This window comes from Chelonia mydas, chromosome 10, assembly GCF_015237465.2.
Source record: "Chelonia mydas isolate rCheMyd1 chromosome 10, rCheMyd1.pri.v2, whole genome shotgun sequence".
NCBI lineage: Eukaryota > Metazoa > Chordata > Testudines > Cheloniidae > Chelonia > Chelonia mydas.
The window spans coordinates 10182972-10203482 of record NC_051250.2 but is presented as its reverse complement, the minus strand read 5'-3'; the positions used below and the strand labels follow the sequence as shown (position 1 = coordinate 10203482).

Here is a 20511-nt window from a genome sequence, read left to right as displayed (position 1 = left end):
CAAATATCCCACAACAGTTGCACAGCAGAAAGGGGAAATAAATGGTACTATCGCTGTTGCTGTTGTGTTCATTCCCTTCTTTGTCCCTGGGTAACTAACCACTTAGCCCCTATGAACTACCTCTGGATTTCCGCGTGAACTGTCTCATTGCATTCCTCTCCAAGCACAAGGGAGAAGGGGAACCCACTTCACATATTAGCGTGTTTCTCCATTCTGTCGTTTCACACAAAATCTAAAGGGATGTTCTGTAGTTGGAATCATGTCAGTCCCGCTATCCTCTCTTCCCATTAGTAGTTGTTTCCTCTAAGGAGCTCATAGAGTTTCCCGTTCGTATGTTCTCCACTTGAGCAGAACAATTTAATTCACTTCCTTTTGATGCTCTAAAGTTTATCTCAAATTGCAGCATGAAAGAAAGAAGTTTCTACTGAGACTCACAGGCTTAAAAGCTGTAAAGCATTACAGGCTAGTCAGCCTCGCTGGCACAGCTGGATGGTCCATTCAGCCCCCAGCCTGGCCTGTACCACTTGTCTTTTTGGCTTTTTTGGTCCGTGCTGGCCTCCCAGCAGAGGGGAGATGGCAACCGCTTTTCACTGCTACAGAATTCCCAGTGCCCTGGGATGAATCAGGCCCCCCACATCATAAGGCTCATAACACGGCTGAGTTTAGATTCAGGGAATCTGGGCAGTGAAGTGCTCTTCAGAGCCGTAAGAAAGCTAGGAGAGTGTTGGGGGGGGGGGGCTGCTGGCGCCCCCTGCTGCAGGGAGCCGAAGTTCACCACTGGGGGCAGCTGCGACTCCACCATGGGCAGCTCAGTGGTCTGGGTTCAGCTAGGGCTTTGGTCCCAAGTGAAATAGGTTTCCTGGAATCAGCCATTCGAGCAGGTATTTCTCTGTCTCGCTAACTACAATGTAGTTGTGCACAATTGATAATCTATGCCCTAGTGGGAATGCTGAGATGCCCTGAAAAAGGGGATGACTGGAAAGGAATAATAATAATTAATAATTAATAATAGTTACCATTTTTAACCAAGGATCTCAAAGCACTTTATAAAGAAGAGTAAATGTCATTTACCTATTTTGCAGTTGGGGAAACTGAGGCATGGGTGGAGTTAAGATGGGCCACATCAAATCTGTGGGTAGGAATAGAACCCAACTCTCTGAATAGCCAGGGTGCTGCTGGTCAGGATGGTTTAAACTGACAGCAGGTGAGGGATAGAGCTAGAATAGCAGGGATGTTGAGAGTTTGGGTTGAGGCACATTGGCACTGGAGAGTGCTTGGACATTACCCACAGGCACCAACTGTATCTCTTGCGAGCGCTGTTGGGTGATGTTCTGGGAAGGCCCAGTCCTCCAAGTGAAGTGACATTTGAGGTGAGTCAGCAGGGCTCTTTTTGGATCCAGGACTGGAGTATCAGAGGCCAGGAAGACCTGAGCACTTTGGAATTGCTATGGGGGAGAAATAGGCACAGGACCTTCCTCTGGCACTAATCCAGCCTCTTAGCCCCATCCTTTCCTGAGAACTAACGGGTACAGATTTCAATGGGGAAAAGGTAGGGAGATGTTAGTGGGGCTTAGGGGAGGAATGTGTAGGAATTGTTATTAGGTGGAGGGGTCCTAAACCTTTGTTTATTCTCTCTGTAGCCCAAGTGGAAACCCCTTTCTACGAAGAGTGGTGGTTCCTGCTAGTGATGGCTCTGTCTAGTCTCATCCTCATCCTGTTAGTGGTGTTTGCGTTGATCCTGCATGGCCAGAGCAAGAAATACAAGAACTGCAGCACAGGTGAGATAGTGGCTCCATTTCAGTCCCTCCCATGCCACTGACATTCTTTTTCCATTTGAACCAGTGACTCCGGCAGCGTGAAATCTCTCGCTCTCTGTGTTTCTTTGGAGCAACCAATCAGGTCTCTTTGATCTCTAATCTGGGAGAAATGGCTTGTGCTTTTCCATGGGTACACCCCATATAAATATTTGATGGAGGGATGTATTTACAAAGCACGGATGGTGCTGGGAGTAGATAATATCCCATCGATGATAAATGGTGTATGTGGGTACTCCACGTCTCACCTCTGTTCGTTAGTGCTATAGTTGTCATGGCAGTGGGGTCTAATGGCTGACCTGAATTGGACTTTAAGGCACTATAATATAATCTGAGCCCCAGGCCTCTTAATTTGCCTTTAGGAGTGATTTTTTGACAGTCACCTCTCTCACAGAAAACAGGACCAGCTGGTCCATCACTAGGAATGTTTAAATATTCCCCTTTCAAATCCCAGATCTCTGGCTGTGGAGCTTTTAAAATCATTTTTGCCTTTCCCCCCTTTAGTAACCTGAGTTCTGGCAATGTTGTTAGTGTGCATGTTTCTCCAAAATCCAGGAGACAACTACGTTAATTCTCAGGTGCTAATCAGACTAATCAACAGGAGCAGGCAGCAGAAGTCCCAGCTCTCCTGATGCTGAGGGGTTAATAGAATAAAGGGATATGGAAGGAACCTCCCACTTCCCCTGGCAGCATTCAGTGGTTCAGCCCAAAGGAAAGATTTATTTTTTCTGTATAAATTCACTTCTAACAAGTGTTAGTAAATCAGATTTTATCCCCATGGGATTTAAAATGTATGAATGCCATGGCATTTTACAAAGCTAATACTAGTACGGATTCCTATGCATGGCACATAGAAAATCTCTCATCTTCCTACTTGTGCTCTACATTTGGAGGACAGACATGAAAAGACAGTTCTGATCTGCACCTTCTGATATCCATGTTCACACTGAGCCTTAATGTAACATTGTAATTGAAGCTGAGGATAAAATACCTGTCTACAGCAGACTGGCAATATGACACCAGCCTTTCTGCCCAAGACACCAGCAGAGCTCAGACCTGTGGAATTACACACTATGAGCATAGGAAAAAATCTCTTGCCATGTCTTCCTCTCTTCTTCCCCCCTGCCCCCCGTCTTTTGTCTTTGTTCTTTACTTCCATCAAGAGCTCTTTAATGACCTAAAAATCAAAAAGGAATCATACAAAAAGTGGGAACGTGGACAAATTGCTAAGGAGGGGAGCAGAAGAATAGCACAAGCATGTATGGACAAAATGAGAAAGGCTAAGACCCAAAATGAGTTAAAACTAGAAAGGGACATAAAAGGGAATAAGAAAAGGTCTTTAATACATTAGGAGCTAGAAAAAGACGAAGGAAAGCATAGGTCCTCTATTTAGCAGGGAAGTAGAGTTAATAACAGATGACATCAAGAAGGCTGACGTGGTTAATACCTATTTTGCTTCAGTCCTCACTGAAAAGGTTAATGGTGACCAAATACTCAATACAATTAATATTAACAACAAGGGGGAAGGAACCAAAGCCAAAGTAGGGAAAGAAAAGATTAATGAACATTTAGATAAGTTAGATGTATTAAAGTCAACAGGGCCTGATAAAATTCATCCTAGAGTACTTAAAGAACTAGCTGAAGCTATCGCTGATCTTTGAGAACTCATGGAATATGGATGAGGTTCCAGAGGACTGGAACTTAGTACCTATCTTTAAAACGGGGACCAAAGAGGACCCTGGGAATTATAGACCACTCAGCCTAACCTAGATACCTGGAAAGATAGTGGAACAAATTACTAAACAATCCATTTGTTAGTACCTAGAGGATAATAGCGTTATCAGGAATAGTCAGAATGGAATTATCAAGAACAAATCATGCCAAACAGACCTAATTTCCATCTTTGACATGGGAATCTTTCCCCCAGTAGATAGGAGGGAAGCAGTAGACATGATGTACCTTGATTTTTAGTAAGGCTTTTGACACAGTTCCACATGACATTGTCATTAGCAAACTAGGGAATGCAGTCTAGATGAATTTACGATAAGGTGCGTGCACAACTAATTGAAAGGCCGTACTGAAAAAGTAGTTACCAATGGTTTGCTGTCAGACTAGAAGGGCATATCAGTACTGGGTCTGGTACAGTTCAATATTTAAATTAATGATTTGGATAAAGGAGTGCAGAGTATGCTTATAAAATTTGCAGATGACACTAAGATGAGAGGGGTTGCAAGCTCTTTGAAGGATGGGATTAGAATTCAAAATGACCTTGATGAATTGGTCTAAATTCAACAAGATGAAATTCAGTAAAGATAAGTGCAAAGTACTGCAGTAAATGGGAAAAATGGGGAGCAACTGGGTAAGTGATTGTACTGCTGGAAAGGATCTGGGGGTTATAGTGCCTCACAAATTGAATATGAGCAACAGTGTGATGCAATTGCAAAAAACGCTAATATCATTCTGAGGTGTATTAACAGGAGTATCATATGTAAGACAAGGAAGGTAATTGTCACACTGTATTTGGCACTGGTGAGGCCTCAGCTGGAGTAGTGTATCCAATTGTAGGAGCCACACTTCAGGAAAGATGTGGACAAACTGGAGAGAATCCAGAGGAGAGCAACAAAAATTATAAAAGATTTAGAAAACCTGACCTGTGAGGAAAGTTTAGTCTTGAGAAAAGAAGACCGGGGGGTGCCTGATAACAGTCAAATATGTTAAGGGCTCTTATAAATAAAGACTATGATCAGTTGTTCTCCCGGTCCACTTAAGGTAAAGCAAGAAGTAAATGGGCTTAATTGGCAGCAAGGGAGACTTAGAGTTAGATATTAGGGAAAACTTTCTAATTATAAGGGTAGTTAAGCTCTGGAATAGGTTTCCAAGGGAGCTTATGGAATCCACATCATTTAAGAACACCTGTCAGGGACAGTCTAGGTTCACTTGGCCCTGCCTCAGTGCAGGGGTCTGGACTTGGTGACTTCTTGAGATCCCTTCCAGCCCTGCATTTCTCTGATTCTATGATTTCCCCCATCCTGTAATTTCTCATTTACATACCTTCTCTCTATTACAGCTCCAAACCCTTTTTCTCCTTCACTGTCCACCCAGCCATTCTCTCTTTCTCTGCTCTCTTTCCTTCCTCACTTTTTTCTCTTCCCATTTGTCTCCTGCTCTCACTTCCCTCCTCTTTTATCTTTCCCTTCCCGCCTTCAGTCAGTCTCTCTCTCACGCCTTTTCCTGGTCCGCAGCCCACTGCTGATCTTTTGTCTCCTTTTCTCTCCCACTCCTTGCTGAGCTATTCTACCACTATGAAAGAAGGGAAAGAGCATTATGGAAAGCGAGGATACAAAAGTAGCCATAAAAGGAAGGACAAGGTTTGATGCTTGTTTGTAGTGGTTCTTTAGGTTATCACTAGGCATGTAGTTGGTGGAGCAGTGCCTTTGTCTTTGCTGATTGTTTCATTGTTTGACTCCAGGTAAAAACATCTCGAATGTGGAAGAGTCGGTCACATTGGATAATGGAGGCTTCACAGCCCTGGAGCTCAACAGCCGACACCTCAACGTAAAGAGCACTTTCTCCAAGAAGAATGGGACAAGGTAGGATGACGGACCCTCTTTGTCTCAGTTTTGGCCGTAGCATTCAGTTATTGTCTAGCTTCATACCTACCGCAGGACAAGCAAAAGGGATCATGGGGTGGAGCTCTGTTTGGAGGATATGGTGAAAACTGTGGGCTAATAGCTAAGCCTCTGCCCCAGAATGCAACATCAGCCCCTGATGGTAGATGGCATGATCAATGATTAAAGAGATCTAGGCCTGGAGTGGGACACTAAACTTCTCATTTCAGGGTTAAGGTAAGTGCCTGTGTTTTTGGAGTTCAGAGGGGGGTGGGAACTGGTAGATATATTGTGTCCAGGTATGAAAAGGATTGTAGAACATGTAGTTCACCCATTATTTAATGTGCCATATGCTTTCTCCTGATGTCCACCTAGGTCCCCTCCTCGCCCAAGCCCTGGTGGGCTGCACTACTCAGATGAGGACATCTGCAACAAGTACAATGGAGCAGTGCTGTCTGAGAGTGTGGCCCTGAATGAGAAGCCCTTGGAAGTGTCAGAATCAGAGGTGAGTACATCCCTTATCCCTTGCCTCTCCTCCCATAATGCAGTGCCAGGGTCTTGCACAGTCACTGAACTCACTGCATGCAGCATGTTCTCTGGAATCAGATTTCCATGCCTGCATTATGCTACTTTTGCATCAGTTTTTCATATTCAGGCACTGTACTTCAGGGTGCTCAAACCTTAGGGTCTCATGGCCCCTCCCCTCTAAAATAGCATCTGTCTTTAAAACTGAAATGCCGTGGTGAAGAATAATGAGCAGGTGCCAACCAGAAAAACTTGGGGTCATGTCAGATATTTCATAATCTCCCAATATTATTAATAAAAGGCAAATGCAAGCAGTTGGCTTCACTGGTTAGGCACTGAGCTCCCTGCTCTCCCTTTGATGTTATCGCCCTGAAGCTCCTGGAAAGAAAGCATGAAAGCACATGTTGTGAGAAGTCCGTACATAATCAGCTCTGCGCATCTACTGTCTGAAGTGACATTTAATCAGAAATGAATTTCACATCATGGAACTGGCCCAAATGTGGGAGATGGTTTGGAATTTACAGTGAGTATCTTTCACAGCTGCTAGGCAATTCCAGGCACTACTGAGGTTCTGCAGAGCGGGTCCTTTATCTGTAAAAATTCTACATCACCTTCTGTTCAAGAATCTCTAAGCACTTTACAAATGTTCATTGTGATTAAGCCTCACAATCCCCTTGTGAGTTAGGTAAGTATCCTTGTGTTACAGATGCAGAAACTGAGTCACAGAGGACTCAGATCACATAGCAAATCATTCTTAGAGCCAGGATGCAGGTTTTCTGATCCCAGTCCTATGCTCTAACCACAAGGCTACTCTGCCTTCCTTTCTGTTTGCTAGTGGTTTTCAGACTGGGAATCACAAGCTCTCGGCAGGGGGGTACGCAAGAAAATTCCTATAATGGCTGACAGTGCATTTTATTTAGTAAGACTTGGCAGTCTAATCCTAGATATATTATAACCCCATCTCGGATGGGGTATGGAGCAGACTACATTATCTGGAAAGGGGTACGCAGCCTAAAAAGTTTGAAAACCATGTATTCTGTGAGGAAGACGGTACTGTGTGCTATTGCTATGTGTTTGACAGTCCTCTATTTTCTGTCTCACATTCGCTTTATGAAGCACTTATAGTCTGTATAAACTCAGCAGTAGCCCTGGCTTCAAAGGCAGGCTTTAGAACTGGCAGTGAGGAATGTGCAGAAAGGTACATTTGTCTCTAAAATTGGGTGCTGTCCGCTGAAATCTTGATGAATCAGAGCAGACAGCACAAGAAGCAAGAAGTGGGCCAAAATATTCTGAATCTGACCCTTCCGGCAAGAATAAACCAAAAGCAGCGAGTGGGGAAAGAAGATGACAGTTTTCATCTGCAGCTTTTCTGCACCTGCAGCTACAGTTGGTTTGTTTTTGTTTTTTTTCTTGCTGGTTTCCTGGCTCTGACCTCTTGTTAATTACCCTGGACAGCCTGCCATTTTATGTTGCCCTGTGACTGACCCTCCCTGCAGTCAGTGTTCCTTGTTGTAGCTCAAGTAAGCTGCTCTCTTTGTGATGTAGACATATTACCTACAGATTAAACCCATGATATCTGTGGTCATGTCCCTGTAACAACCCATCATGAAACCTGCCATTAATATGGTTTGTGAGCATGATCATGAATTTAGCACTGGCACTTTCTGACATTTAATTTCAATATTCCATGTGTTGTTTTCTGTATAGTGCACAAAAACTTTCTCACAAGTCGTCATTTCTGCCATACATAAGTGGGCACTGTTTACACAGGATAGACAGAGGAAAGTGATTTTTATCCTTGCTGTTTCCTTTGTATTCCTTTCTGTGCATGCTTCTATGCAAACAAAATGTGCTACCCATTTTCCCTTGGGGCTTAGATATGCAGCCCTTCTATATAGTGTCTTTGATGCTTGCTTGTTTTTCCGTGGGAAATGCTTTTAGGCATGACATGTTAATGGGCTGCCAACAAAGGTATCAGTAAGGGATGCTGCCTTTTGATCAGCCTGGAAATGCTGTTTAGTTCGCGATCGTTGACCACTTGTATCATGCAGAATTTGAGTGTCTTTTATCTCTTCCTGTTTGGTGTTTTCTGCTCGTTTCGTTTCAGTTCTCCTGGGGTTTCTTAGGAGACAAGCTTTATTTTCCCAGGATTTCCGTCATCTTTAGCAGAAAGAGATGTTCTCCATGATACAGATGTCTCATTTCCATGTGGGCTCTGCAGAGACTTTGTCCTTTGCAGCAGGAGATGTTCTGATACTGTTTTCTTCTGATGCCTCTTTGTGTGTGTCTTGGATTCCACTTAATACAGTGTGCAGTTGGCCAGCTAAGGCCAAAATTGTGTTTTTTACTTTCAGCCCAGATGTCATCTTGTTGAATTTTTGCTTTAACCTCTTAGCCTGAAGTGCCAAGATTTGGCATGGTGGAGAGGGAAATCAGCTGCCTCCACATCCCGTGGGGTCACTCAAATGTGAACAAGGCCATCATAAGAGACTCATGGACTGATTCTCCACAGTTAGATCAGAACACAGCTGCCTGGGAGCACTGCCTCTGAGCCCCCCCAGTGAAGGAAAAAAAATGGGGCAAGAATATACAGTATTCAAATATGCATATGTAAAAATACTGACATACACTCCATGTCCTAGAATCCAAGTATCTGCAGTGTTACAGAGAGATGGAAATTATTTAATTGGCATCTACAGTAGATGGGGCGTCGAGTAATGAGAGTAAGTGCCAAATGATAATTAATGATAAAAAAACCAAAGCTCTTGGATACAAGCTCAAACAGGTTAGGCTCTCTGCAGATACGTTCAGGAAGTTCTGAGGTCTGTGCGTAGAGTAGTCACTTGGCACAGCTCACCTTTCACCAGGCTAGGGGAGGAGCCATCATTTTTGGGGAGGTTGGAAGATTGTTTGTTTTTTGTCATTTCCTAAAGAGCTTCTCCAGAACCTGATGCTTTCACAAATGATCTAGCCGTGCTGAATGCTAGTGCTTACAATGGTACATTGGTGCTCTATGCACTATAACTGAATTGTGTTTTCTCAGCTTTGTATGAATGTAGTTTGTTATTCACTTATAATTCATTTTTGAGAAGGAATTAATTAGTATCCAATAAAATTCTCCAACTGATTTTGATGAAGATGGTACCATGTGAAAGCCAGATGTAGATGGCACATTAATAATAAAACCTACCTCTCCCAAAGGCTACGTCTACACTACATGCCAGGGGTGTGATTCCCAGCTCTCATAGGCATACTTGCGCTAATTCTCGTCAAGCTAGAACGCTAAAAACAGAAGTGTAGCTGCGGTAGCACAGGCCACAGAGGCATGGGCTAGGTGCCCCAAGTGTGTATTCACGAGCTTCAGGTGGGTTTGTGCTCCAGGCAGCTAGCTCAGGCCACTACAGCCGCTGCCGGTGCTACTGCTACTACACTACTCTTTTTAGCATGCTAGGTTGACGATAGGTTGTGTGCATACTTCTATGCGAGCTGGGAGTCGCACCTCTAGCTCATAGTGTAGATGTACCCTCAGTGAATAGATATCAGAGTGTCCACAGACATCTCTTTGCCTGTCTGTTTTTGTCCTTTCTCTTGCTCCTTACTCTCATTGTGGCTGACTCATTTCATTTCGCCCAGTAGGGTGCAGCTGGTTCGTGCACTCACAGGGGAAAGTGATGACCGGTCCTGCTACCGTCACTTGGCAATGAGATGAGCTGTTCATAGGGCAGGGAGGAAGAAGTGGAGAGTGAGGAAAAAGTAGATGTCACAGGAAAAAACATCCCCACCTGTGCCTGTATTGGTGCAGGCTGCCGGCTGGCCTGCTCCTATTTCTACTGCAGTCATTGGCAAGGGCTGCTGGGCTCTGCCTTGTTGGTTATAAATGAACATATACGTGAACACTTCAGCTCCAATCACTTTTTAAGAAATTTGACAACCCAGAACTATTTTCAAATTTCCCATAATACTAACCCAATGGTCCCTCATTTGTCTCCTAAATAGCATTTGTGTCTTTCATCTTACCAATAAAATACTTAAATTGTCAGGCATTTTCTTTATTTGTTTCTTCAATGGCATGCACGCACCTTTGCTGTCAGATTAGAAACTGACAACCACATCCAATCAAATTCCAGCCTACCATAGTTTCCTAGGTAACAAACCCATAATCATGGTAAATGGCTGCATACAACAGGGAAAACAAATAATAATAATAAAAAAACCCTACAGCATTTCCTTGTACTCAATAGTTTTGAATCATTAAAAATAATATATCCATTCCACGAATGATCCTGTAAGCAATCTGGGTCATAATGGGAGACAGTGGGGAAAATATACCTTGATACTCCCTGGTTTACCAGCACAGAGAGAGACCCAGGACTTGAGCCGGGAGAAACTTTTTGGATAAACAGTTTGTTCACTGAAAAATGCAGTTTTGGTCAACCTGAAACTGTTCCCAAATTTTACATGAATTCATCAAATAGTTTTGGCAAGGGGGGAGGGTCCAAGAGCTTAGGCTCCAGCCCAAACCCAACTGTCTACACTGCAATTTTATAGCCCCGTAGCCCGAGCCCACAAGCCCGAGTCAACTGACACGGGGTCAGCATGGGTGTTTTATAGCAGTATAGACATACCCTATGTAACTTGTATCATCTATGTCTGGCCTGGAGGTTGCCACCTTTCCTTTCAGATATGGACTTTGCCACTATTATCCATGTGTAAGCACGGCCTGAATGAACTCTCTGCTGACAGCTAGTTGGGAGGGGGAGAGACTTCAGGAGCAAACTGTATTTACATGAACACATCTACTCTGCCAACATACCCAGCAGATAGAGCTGTGTTACTCAAAGTGATCAACTTTGGCTGGTGTTGGGTTACAAATCACTTTAGTACTTAATGCAGGGGTAGTGAAATGTTATTATCAGTGTTGTTGTCTTTATTGTATGAATAAGGGGAGCAGAACTGTCCTTCACCTGTCCCAAATGAGGGGGTCACCCTCAGCTGAAAGGACCTCTTTAAGCCAGGGGCTCGAATGCCAAACCCCTGTGAAAGTAGGAGAGGTGGGGACAGATATCCCAGCCAGGAGGTTTGGACTCTCCCTAAGGATTCCAGGTCTGGTTTAACCTGTTCCTCCCCACTGTTCAAAGATAGAGCTAAATAGGCTTCATTAGGAGCCTTTTGTTATTTTAAGTACTCAGTAAACTGAAATCACTTGTGGTGGGACAGTGTTTCTGTCCAGCCTGCTGAGAGCTAAAAATCTGTAAGAGACTGACCAGCAGAGATCACAGCAGAGAGGCAGGTGGCAGCAGAAGGTAACTGATGGGCAACTGGTGAAAGTGATGAGCAGTTGGCCAGCAGCAGCGGCCAGTGAAAATGGCAAGCAGGCAGCTGGCAGGGTGGTCAGGCGGTGAGCAATTATAGCTGGCAGGCAGCCAGGTGGCAAGGGATTGTGGTTGGTGGGGAGGCCACCAGACAGGAACAGCAGCTGGTGGACCAGCCAGCCAGAGCAAGTGCTCAGATGGCAGAGCAAGCAAGGTGCCTTCTTCCCTGGTGGGAAATGAACTCACACAGATGCACCTTTGAACCCTGGGTCCTCACTGACCAAGGATAACCGCTGTGAGTGGGATATGGTGAGGCAGCAGAGGGGGACATAGTAAAGGACCTTTTGGTTGTAGAACTCAAGAACATGAGGCAGAAGACTTTGCCCCGTGCACTCTGGGGTGTGTGTCCTGCTCACAGTTTTATGTTTATGAATTCTGCTTGTGGAATTTTCTCTAATTAATATTGGGTGACTTCTCTCCTTTCATTAAAAGTTTCTTTTCTACACTCAGATGCTGTGCTTGCGAGTGGGGAAGTATTGCCTCTCAGAGGCGCCCAAGGGTGGTGTGTAATTTTCCCAGGTTACTGGGTGGGAGATCGAGCCGATGTATGTTAAAAAGGAACCTCTAGATGTTGAACCCAGCCATGGCTGCTGCCAGCTGCACCTGACAGAAGGGTTACACATGCTTTTGTTGCCTCAGGATTAGACTATTGCAATGCACTCTACATGGAACTACACCTTAAAACCATTCAAAGACTGCCGCTGCTGCAGAATGTAGTGGCATGCTTTCTGAGCAGGACATCTTGCTGGGAGCATGTGATACCAATTGTGATGGGTTGCCCCCCACTTCGGGGTGCCACCTTATGTACTGGAGACCCACTGAGCCTGGCCGTTCCACCAGCCTCGGTTTCCTCACCCTGTCTTGCAGTGCCAGGCCCTCAAGCCTCCTGTAGCACACACACAGATAGGGACATGCCCAGCTGCAGAAAGATACAGACACTGATTTCAGCTCTGCGTGGGAAGAATCAGCTAGGGGATTGCCCATTACTCAAGTGCCCACTCCCTCTGGAGTGCAAACCCAAAATGGTATTGTCTTGCGCTGCACAGAGAACTGTATAGCGAAAGCTCATGAAAATCATCCCCTCCCTCAATGTGGAAGAAGATATGACAGCTTTCCTCCCCCTCCCCCAGTTATGAATTGCACAAACTGGTTTAGAGAAAACAAAACAAGTTTATTAACTACAAAGGATAGACTTTAAGTGACTATAAGGGATAGCAAACAGATCAAAGCAGATTACTGAGCAAATAAAACAAACAGACAAACTAAGCTTAATATATTAAAGAAACTGGTTAAAGTAGTAATTTCTCACCTTAAATGTTGGTTTAGACATTCTTTTCGCAGGCCAGACACCTTTTACAGCCCGGGCTCAGCTCTTCTGCCCCCCTCAGTCCCTGTTTCTTAGATGTTCTCAGCAGTCATCTTGGGCGGGGATTCAGTGAAGAATGAACCGGATTATCTCACTTCCCTGTTTTAAATAGGATTTACATATCGTGGGAATCCTTTGTTTCCCAGTTTAATCCCCATCCCCTACTAGTGGAAAAATACTAGTAGTCCAAGATGGAATCCAGTACCAGGTGACATGATCACATGACCCTGCAGTGTCAAAGCAGCCAGGAGTCAAAGATTGTTTGCAGCATCCAGGAAGCTTCTCAGGAAGGTGGGAGATGAGCATCTTCAAAGTCCTATTGTTCTCCCTAATGGCCCATCCAGGCTGATTGCATTCTGTCTGGTAGCTGTTCCCCAGGTGTAAACCCACTTGTAATTGTTACCTAGTCAATATTCCTAACTTCAGATACAGAAATGATCCATGCATACAAATAGAATAATTATATTCAGTAAATCACAACCTCTCCAATGATGCCTCACATGACCCATCTTGCGTAAAACACATCTTAGTTATTCCATATTCGTATCATAACAATGTCTGTATGAAGAATATGGGGTGTAGTGTCACACGAACGCTCTGGGATCTGCACTAGCTGCCTATTGGTTTCCAGAGAGAGTTTAAGGTATTGGTTACCTAAATGGCCCAGGGGACCAGCCAGCCTGAGGGATTGCCTCTCTCCCCATGCAATACTGCCATAGCTGCAGTCAGCAGAGGCACTAGAGATGGATCCATGTGTGATAAGACTCTGGAAATCACTTAGATCTGAAATAGCCCAAATTTGGTGACATTCCAGGCATGCCACAATAGACATCTGTCCAACAGGGTTTTTGGATGAGGCTGAAAGTTTGCTTCCCAGGATGATGACAGAGTGGAAAGGAGCATTTTGTCGTTAGCAGGCTGGCTGAGTTCCTTTTGGAAAAATTGTTTAATGCTACTGGGTTTGGTTTTGTTGTAATTATTAATTATGTGTCAGTATGCCTGGAGTGTTGTGTACACATCTATTTTATTATTCAAAGTGAAATAAATAAGTAATAAAAGTACAATAGCTCTGGTAGTGCCAACCCTTTGTTAACAGCAGTAGGATTTTTTTTGCAAAATTTCCATTGTAGAAAACACTACTATGTTATAAAAAGCTGGTCTGCAAAGATTTTCAAAGCACAGTGGTTAAATGGCCTAAGACCTGTCTACACACTGTTGCGGGGGACTGAATTTACTAGTGTCAATGCATTGTTACTGACAAAGGAATAGGATGAAGGATGTGACATCCTTTTTTAACAATAGTTTACAGGGCATCTGATGCTTGTTCTTTGGGGAATGTTAAAGGGTGATTAAAGAGGGATTTGAAGGAGGAGAGGGCAGTCGTGTGGCATACAGGAGATGAGTGAACATGTGTTTGCTGTTCAGTGTCACAGATCGTAATGACATGGAAACTTCCTAGAGATAAACCAACACTTTATAACCAATGCCAGTAACTATAAACTGCAAACTCTAGTTATCCATATATCTGTTGTATTTCTTAAGCAACTACTGCTTTGATATCTAAAGACTTTCAGAAACAACCAGACTATCAAAAAAGAGTAAAGCAATTTTTGCATGACAAGCCCGATGGTGTTAAGAAAAGACCTAAATTATGGAAATTTTTGAGCAAATATTTGTCCATTTTACATGATGTCTGTTCTTGGTGGGAACAGAAATACAAGACAAAGGTGCACCTGAAATGCATCCCTCTTGCAAGGCTTTGCCTTTGTCTCTGTGTTCTGATGAGATCTACAAACCAGTTGAGATTCTGTCTGCTGGGTAACAGCAGCACCATTTCAAAAGCAGGGCAGACCTACAAAGCTTGTTTGATTGCACCGAAAGGAGCTTCCAGACTCCAGCTAGCTGGTGGAGGGAGTGGGGGTGCTCCTTAGCTGGCTAGCCACCTTGTACAATTGTTTGTTGGAATAAGAATCTATCTGAGCACAGGCTAACACATGGACCATCCCAGGAAAAAGAAAAGGAGTACTTGTGGCACCTTAGAGACTAGTACTCCTTTTCTTTTTGCGAATACAGACTAACACGGCTGCTACTCTGAAACATCCCAGGAAAGCAACCCCACCACTTTGGAAATGCTCTCTTTCAGGTCTGGTGCTCAGTTATCTTTCAATACTGCTAGTTTTGTAAAAACAAACTCATAAGGTGCAATAAGGGCAATTGTTCTGTGCTTGAAATCAAATGTGATTTTGTTTAATTTCCTTTATAACGATGTAGCTAATTTCAAAAATCAGTGGGGCTTGTGAGCAAAACCCAGTGACATGTGGGTGCCTCAGTGTTATCATCATAAACAAATAGCAAATTTGGCTCGAGCCAGGGGATTTGCATGGATATTTTTTTCCTATATATTGAAATGTGATAGATACAGAGAAACTTTTTCTGCTCAACATTTAGTAAGATTTCACTTGTCTTGAAATTGAAACTGTGAGCATTTTGATGAAATGATTGAAGGCTTTTTATTTCACTGTGACATCTGTACATTCCCTTGTATCTTCTGCTGAAATGGAGCTTGTTACGCGGACAGCAGTACTCCCAGTGAATCAGGACAGATCTGTGTCTCTCCTCCAGCCAGGGTTCATTTCTCTCCAGCCCAGTTCCACTGTCACAGAGCTGTGCTGAATCAGAGCACCGTACTTTTCTACATGTGCTGCACTTAGACTGCAGACCTGCCTATCCTGAAAATACAGGATTGTGGTGTATGTGGTGGTGGTGGTGATTTTGTACAATCTGTATTAATAAGGAACAAGCTAAGTCCTGGATGCTAATGGCTGTTTTCTCTCTAATGCTGCAGGCCACTGACTCAGATTACGAAGATGAGGTGCCAAAGCACTCTTTTGTGAACCATTATATGAGTGACCCCACATACTACAATTCTTGGAAGCGTCAGCAGAAGGGTGTGAAGCACCCAACGCCCTACAGGTACGAAGAGTGTGCGGCGAGTGAGACAGAACCCTATTTCCAGACTGTCATCACAACGCAGAGCACAGGTGGGGTGTACACCCCAACAGGACAGCCTGCTCCCGGCTCACGGACTCCAGTGACAGGGTTCTCCTCCTTTGTCTGACACTGGGAGTGACGTGACAGCACAGTGGAAACTCCTGTGGAGATGAGAATGACCTATCACAGTGACTGTGTGCGTGATCGGTGCAGTGAACTGTGGGTAAATTTCTCTATCAGGGTAGAACAGAGGTGAACATGAATGAGTCTATTTTTCTGAAGACAATCAACTCTTAAAATCCGGAGCTGAACTTGCTAAACTTTTGTTTAAAAAAAATATTCTGAAAAGGTACAATTTTAACCACTTGTGAATAGCAGGGGGAGTTTTTAACCACTTTTGTAGCACTGCTTCAGGAAGCCGTTCCCCTATTCTTCTTCTTTCCTCTTTCCAACCAAGGAGGTGAATTCCCTTGATGCAGTGTGTGACTTTGTGATGTAATTTGAGGAGAAAACACAGGAAACCTCCCAAACTCTCTCCCCACCCCCCATCAGGCTCAAGTAGGAATATTTAAAGAGGGGGGAATGTTTTTCATGAAAAACGACAACATTCTTTCCCCTGCTCCTTGTCACCATTCTGCCTCCACCTTAGAAACACCAGCTGATTAGTTTACAGTGATATCACTTCTCTTGCCAGTAGGTTCGCTATGGGTGTTTCTGATAACGAATATCTTACCTGCTTTTCTATCCTACTCAAACAGGGTTTTTGAATTCCTAAAATATTCCCACTCCCGGGCTCCTCTAAGAGGAGACAGCTTGAAAGCGCTGTAGATGGTACTGGGTGAAGCAGTAGGGTGCTGTTCTGATGTGGGGTCCCTTTGTTCTTGGTGTGGCTCTAACCCTCCTTTGGTAGACTGCATGTGCCATTTCAATTGCAAATTTGAAAGGAAAAAATAGCAAGCAGAGGGAAATTTGAATGAACGTGACAGTTACAAACTGGGGGATATGCTAATTGATAGATTGGTTTTCAGTAATCAAAGTTGTCCTTCCTTGTCGATAGAAGCCGACCGCCTTCCTCCCCGTCATGCCGCTCTTACTTGATTCTGCAGCTCTGCACACTGCTCTGTAAAAAGTACATATTGTTAATTGTGTCGGTTTGATTTTTATTTGATACAAAGACACATCACACAAAGGGGCTGAGTTTTGTTGTCCACAGGTGCCTTTTATTGATTGTTGCAGCTTTGTACATGAGAGAAGCAACAAAATGTCTCCAAATAAAGTTCAACGGGTTTTCAAATGTTAGGGTTGCAAATTACCTCGTGCACATTTACAGGCTCGGTCTGTGCACCAAACCTCCAACCTTTAGAAATGAGAGAGCTTTTTTCGTTTTGTTTTACATCTGTTTTGTACTGCCCCGTTTTTGACCCGCAGAGCTGCAGGCTTTTACCCAAGTCTGTTGTGTTTATCAGCAAGTGGTTGTTTTCAAGGGGAAACTGTCAGTGATTTAAAGAATCCCAGTCCAGTTTTTGGATTTAGCAACAGTCCTGTAATACCATTTCTACGTGAGGTGTTTGAAACAATTACTGTGAACTAATCATGTCCTTGGCACTGCTGCCATCTGGCAGTTCCTTCCAGATGTGTTTGGGGAACAGCCATGAAAAATTGGCACTGCTGCAACTTATTAAGGCTCCTTTAGGGCAGGTGTGGAACAGCCTTGGCATTACTATCGTTGCTATTTGTCCACATCTCTCAGCAAAGGCGTGAAACAGCTTTGGCATTGTCTCGGCTGCTCCCTGCCAATGGCCTTTAGGGCAGGTTTGAAACAGTCATTGCATTATTACTGCTGTTACCTGCCAATGCCTCTTCAGGGCAGATGAGGAATTGGTTGGGCATTGGCACTTCTTCTGGACAGGTGTGATGCAACCACAACCTCAGCACAGCTGTTACCTTTTAGTGCCTGCTTAGGGCAGGCGACCTTAGTACGGCTTTATCCTTCAGTACAGTACTGCAGCTCTAGGTGCATACTCTGTGTAGCCTTGACATTGGATTTATGTTCCTTTCCAAACGCTCCAGAAAAGAAAGCGATTCCAAACCAAAAACTTGAGAGAGTGCGTTTAACAGCTTTTGAAGTTGAGATAACTATCCACAGTTCTTGGGCTGGAAAGTGTCTTGGAGAGAAATGTGCTTGAGGGAAGAAGGGAGCATCCCTCTCTTCCACTGTTGCTTGTGCATGGGGCTCCACGGGGGACAACTGGAACTTACTGTGAAGGTGAATGTAGACATGGAGAACATGGGAGGAAACGACTGCCTTTCTGTGCACTTTGACTATTCTCTTAAGCCATATGGACATTGTTTTAATTAATTAACTGAAAAGAATTTGTTTGAAATCTATTATTTGAATTTTTGTTTTGTTTCTTGGGGAAAATTTCATGAGTGAGGGTTTTGCTTTGATTTTTTTAATAGCCTCATTATTTCCTGTGATTTGATTTTTTTCACCTTATTATTTCCTATGTCTGAGTACGTATTTTTAGATTTGGTTTGGTTTGGGGTTTTTTTGTACAGAATTGTTTCTATAATGTAGCTGCCCTGGCAGTGTGATTGCTGTTGGAATTTTAGTAACCCTGCACTGATCCAACAGCTTTGAGGGATGATGTTACCGGAAGCATGTTTCAGGGCCCTTTCTGGTAAGATACGTGGATTGGAAGGGCTTAGATCCAAACCTGGAAAGGCTTAGGTCCAAAGTCAGGCTTAGTTTAAGTAGGTGCATGCCACAGATGACAACACCAGGTCTGAATGTGGCACATGAGAGAGCACTTCCTGGAATAGTGCTACCACCACATTGCTTTGTATCCCAACTTCCCTCATTGAGCAAACAGCTCGTGAACAGTGCATGATAAAAGGAAATAGACCTTAATGGCCACCATTCCCCTGTGGCTTGAAGAGGGGAACGGTGAGAACTTGATAGGGTGAGGTGAAGGGAATACTCCTCCTTCCTTAAACCCTTCTGCTACTTAACTGTCAGGAATTTTGTTGAGTTCGTTGAGGGCCTGCTGACTTGGCTGTATGAGAACTCTGTCTCCCAAATAAAAATGTCAAGTGTGATTCTTTTAGGACCTGTTGACACTAACAGAGTAAGTTCTACTCAGTTCTACTCTAACAGTCATTTCCACATCCGTACATTTATTTAAGTTACCCTATCCATAAAGAATGGAAGTGCATGGCATTAGTTACTCTTAGCAAATGGGAATATAATGTGCATTACCCCTCCCACTACCATGTATCTTAGTTAAATACATGATGAGGCTGAACCTCCCATCATCTGCTGTTAGCATTGTGTAGTTGAAAAGGTATGATTAATAGTTGTGTTTTATTTACTGGGATTTAAGCAAAATTGCCATGTCTGGCAAGACGCACCCTTAGTTAGCAAGAAAGTCCTGTTTCAAAGCTGTGATCTTTGGGGATCAGATCCTTTAAAAGTCATGTTTCAAGTTTGAGGAAAACTCAAGACACAATTCCACATTTTAGCCAATAAGAACTGAGTATGCAAATAAACTAAAGCACACTATAGGCTGAGATAGCTGTATGTCAAAATCCTTCTATGCATCACACCCACCTTCCACCATATCACTGTTCGGAACAATCTTTTAATTCAAAGCTTACATTTAAAAAATCCGTTTCGCTCTTTTTCTCCCTCCCTCCCTCATGGATCTATTAAAAAACAAAAACAGCATAATTAACGAGTCCATGCAGGAGCACAGAGGGACATCTCTGATCTGATGGAAACATATTTTTCTTGTGGTAGCCTTCAAATATATCAAAGCTCACACAGGAAAACAGTGCATAATATTACACACCCATCTCTGGGCTCAGATGACACTGCAAACCACTCAATGATGTCATCTTTGATGTGAGCATATAACCTGAATCTCAAGTTTCCCGTGTAACGAATCTAACTCTGTTGGAAAAACTCACACAGATTAAAATCCCCTCTATAAATCTTTTGTATCATTTCTGCATATCTTTAAGTATGTATTTTTCTTAACCTCTGATTCTGTTTCATAAACAACACTGTCCCGCACCAAGCCTCAATCATTCACTCACTCTTTTGAAATGCTCTACAAGATCTCTGTTTAATGTATCAACCGAGAAACAAGGTGGGTGAGGTAATATCTTTTATTGTACCAATTTCTGTGGGTAATAGAGACAAGTTTTCAGGCCACACAGACCCTCTTCTTCAGGTCTGGGAGAGGTACCCCCAGCATCACTGCATGATTTTTAGTGTCTAGCAGAGTGTGTCCTGGTCTGTGGGGAGCTTGTTTCTGGTCTTCAAACTCCTCTGGCCTTTAAACAACACCCCAGCCTTTCCAAGCTCATCATCAAAAGCAAGCTCCTCACAGACCAGGAAACACCAACTCAAAGCAGCAACAGACTCTGCCAGAACAATAGATGCAACATCTGCAGACATATATCTGCTGCTACAATGACCAACAAACCCCCCCTGCATACACCTTTCAAGACCCATGGATCCTCTACATGTCTATCCCAGCTTGTGGTGTACAGCACTTCATCCAGTGCATAAATGCCCTACTAACAGCTATGTGGATGAAAACGGATAATCACTGTGCTCTCACATGAACTCACACAGGAAAATGATAAAAGACAAAAACACCCTATCATCTGTGGATGAACACTTTTCACAAAGTGATCACTCTGTATCTGACCTCTCAGTCCACATCCTCAAAGGAAACCTACACAACACTTTCTTTTAAAAGCCTGGGAACTTAAATTCATTACTCCGCTAAATGCTAAAAATCATGCACTGAACAGAGACACTGGTT

At 43.6% G+C, this 20511-nt stretch overlaps 1 protein-coding gene across 2 annotated transcripts in view; it reads left to right on the top strand.

The window, feature by feature from the left end:
* The window catches only part of SDK1 (sidekick cell adhesion molecule 1), a 646346-nt gene extending 628282 nt beyond the window's left edge, over positions 1–18064 (top strand). For both annotated transcript variants that reach the window (XM_037910909.2, XM_043523779.1), the window contains 4 exons: positions 1641–1778; positions 5284–5404; positions 5798–5927; positions 15531–18064. In XM_037910909.2, coding sequence (XP_037766837.1) covers positions 1641–1778; positions 5284–5404; positions 5798–5927; positions 15531–15803 — 662 coding nt within the window. In that variant the 3' untranslated portion in view covers positions 15804–18064. The remainder of the gene's footprint in view (positions 1–1640; positions 1779–5283; positions 5405–5797; positions 5928–15530) is intronic.
* Positions 18065–20511: the final 2447 nt, after the last annotated feature.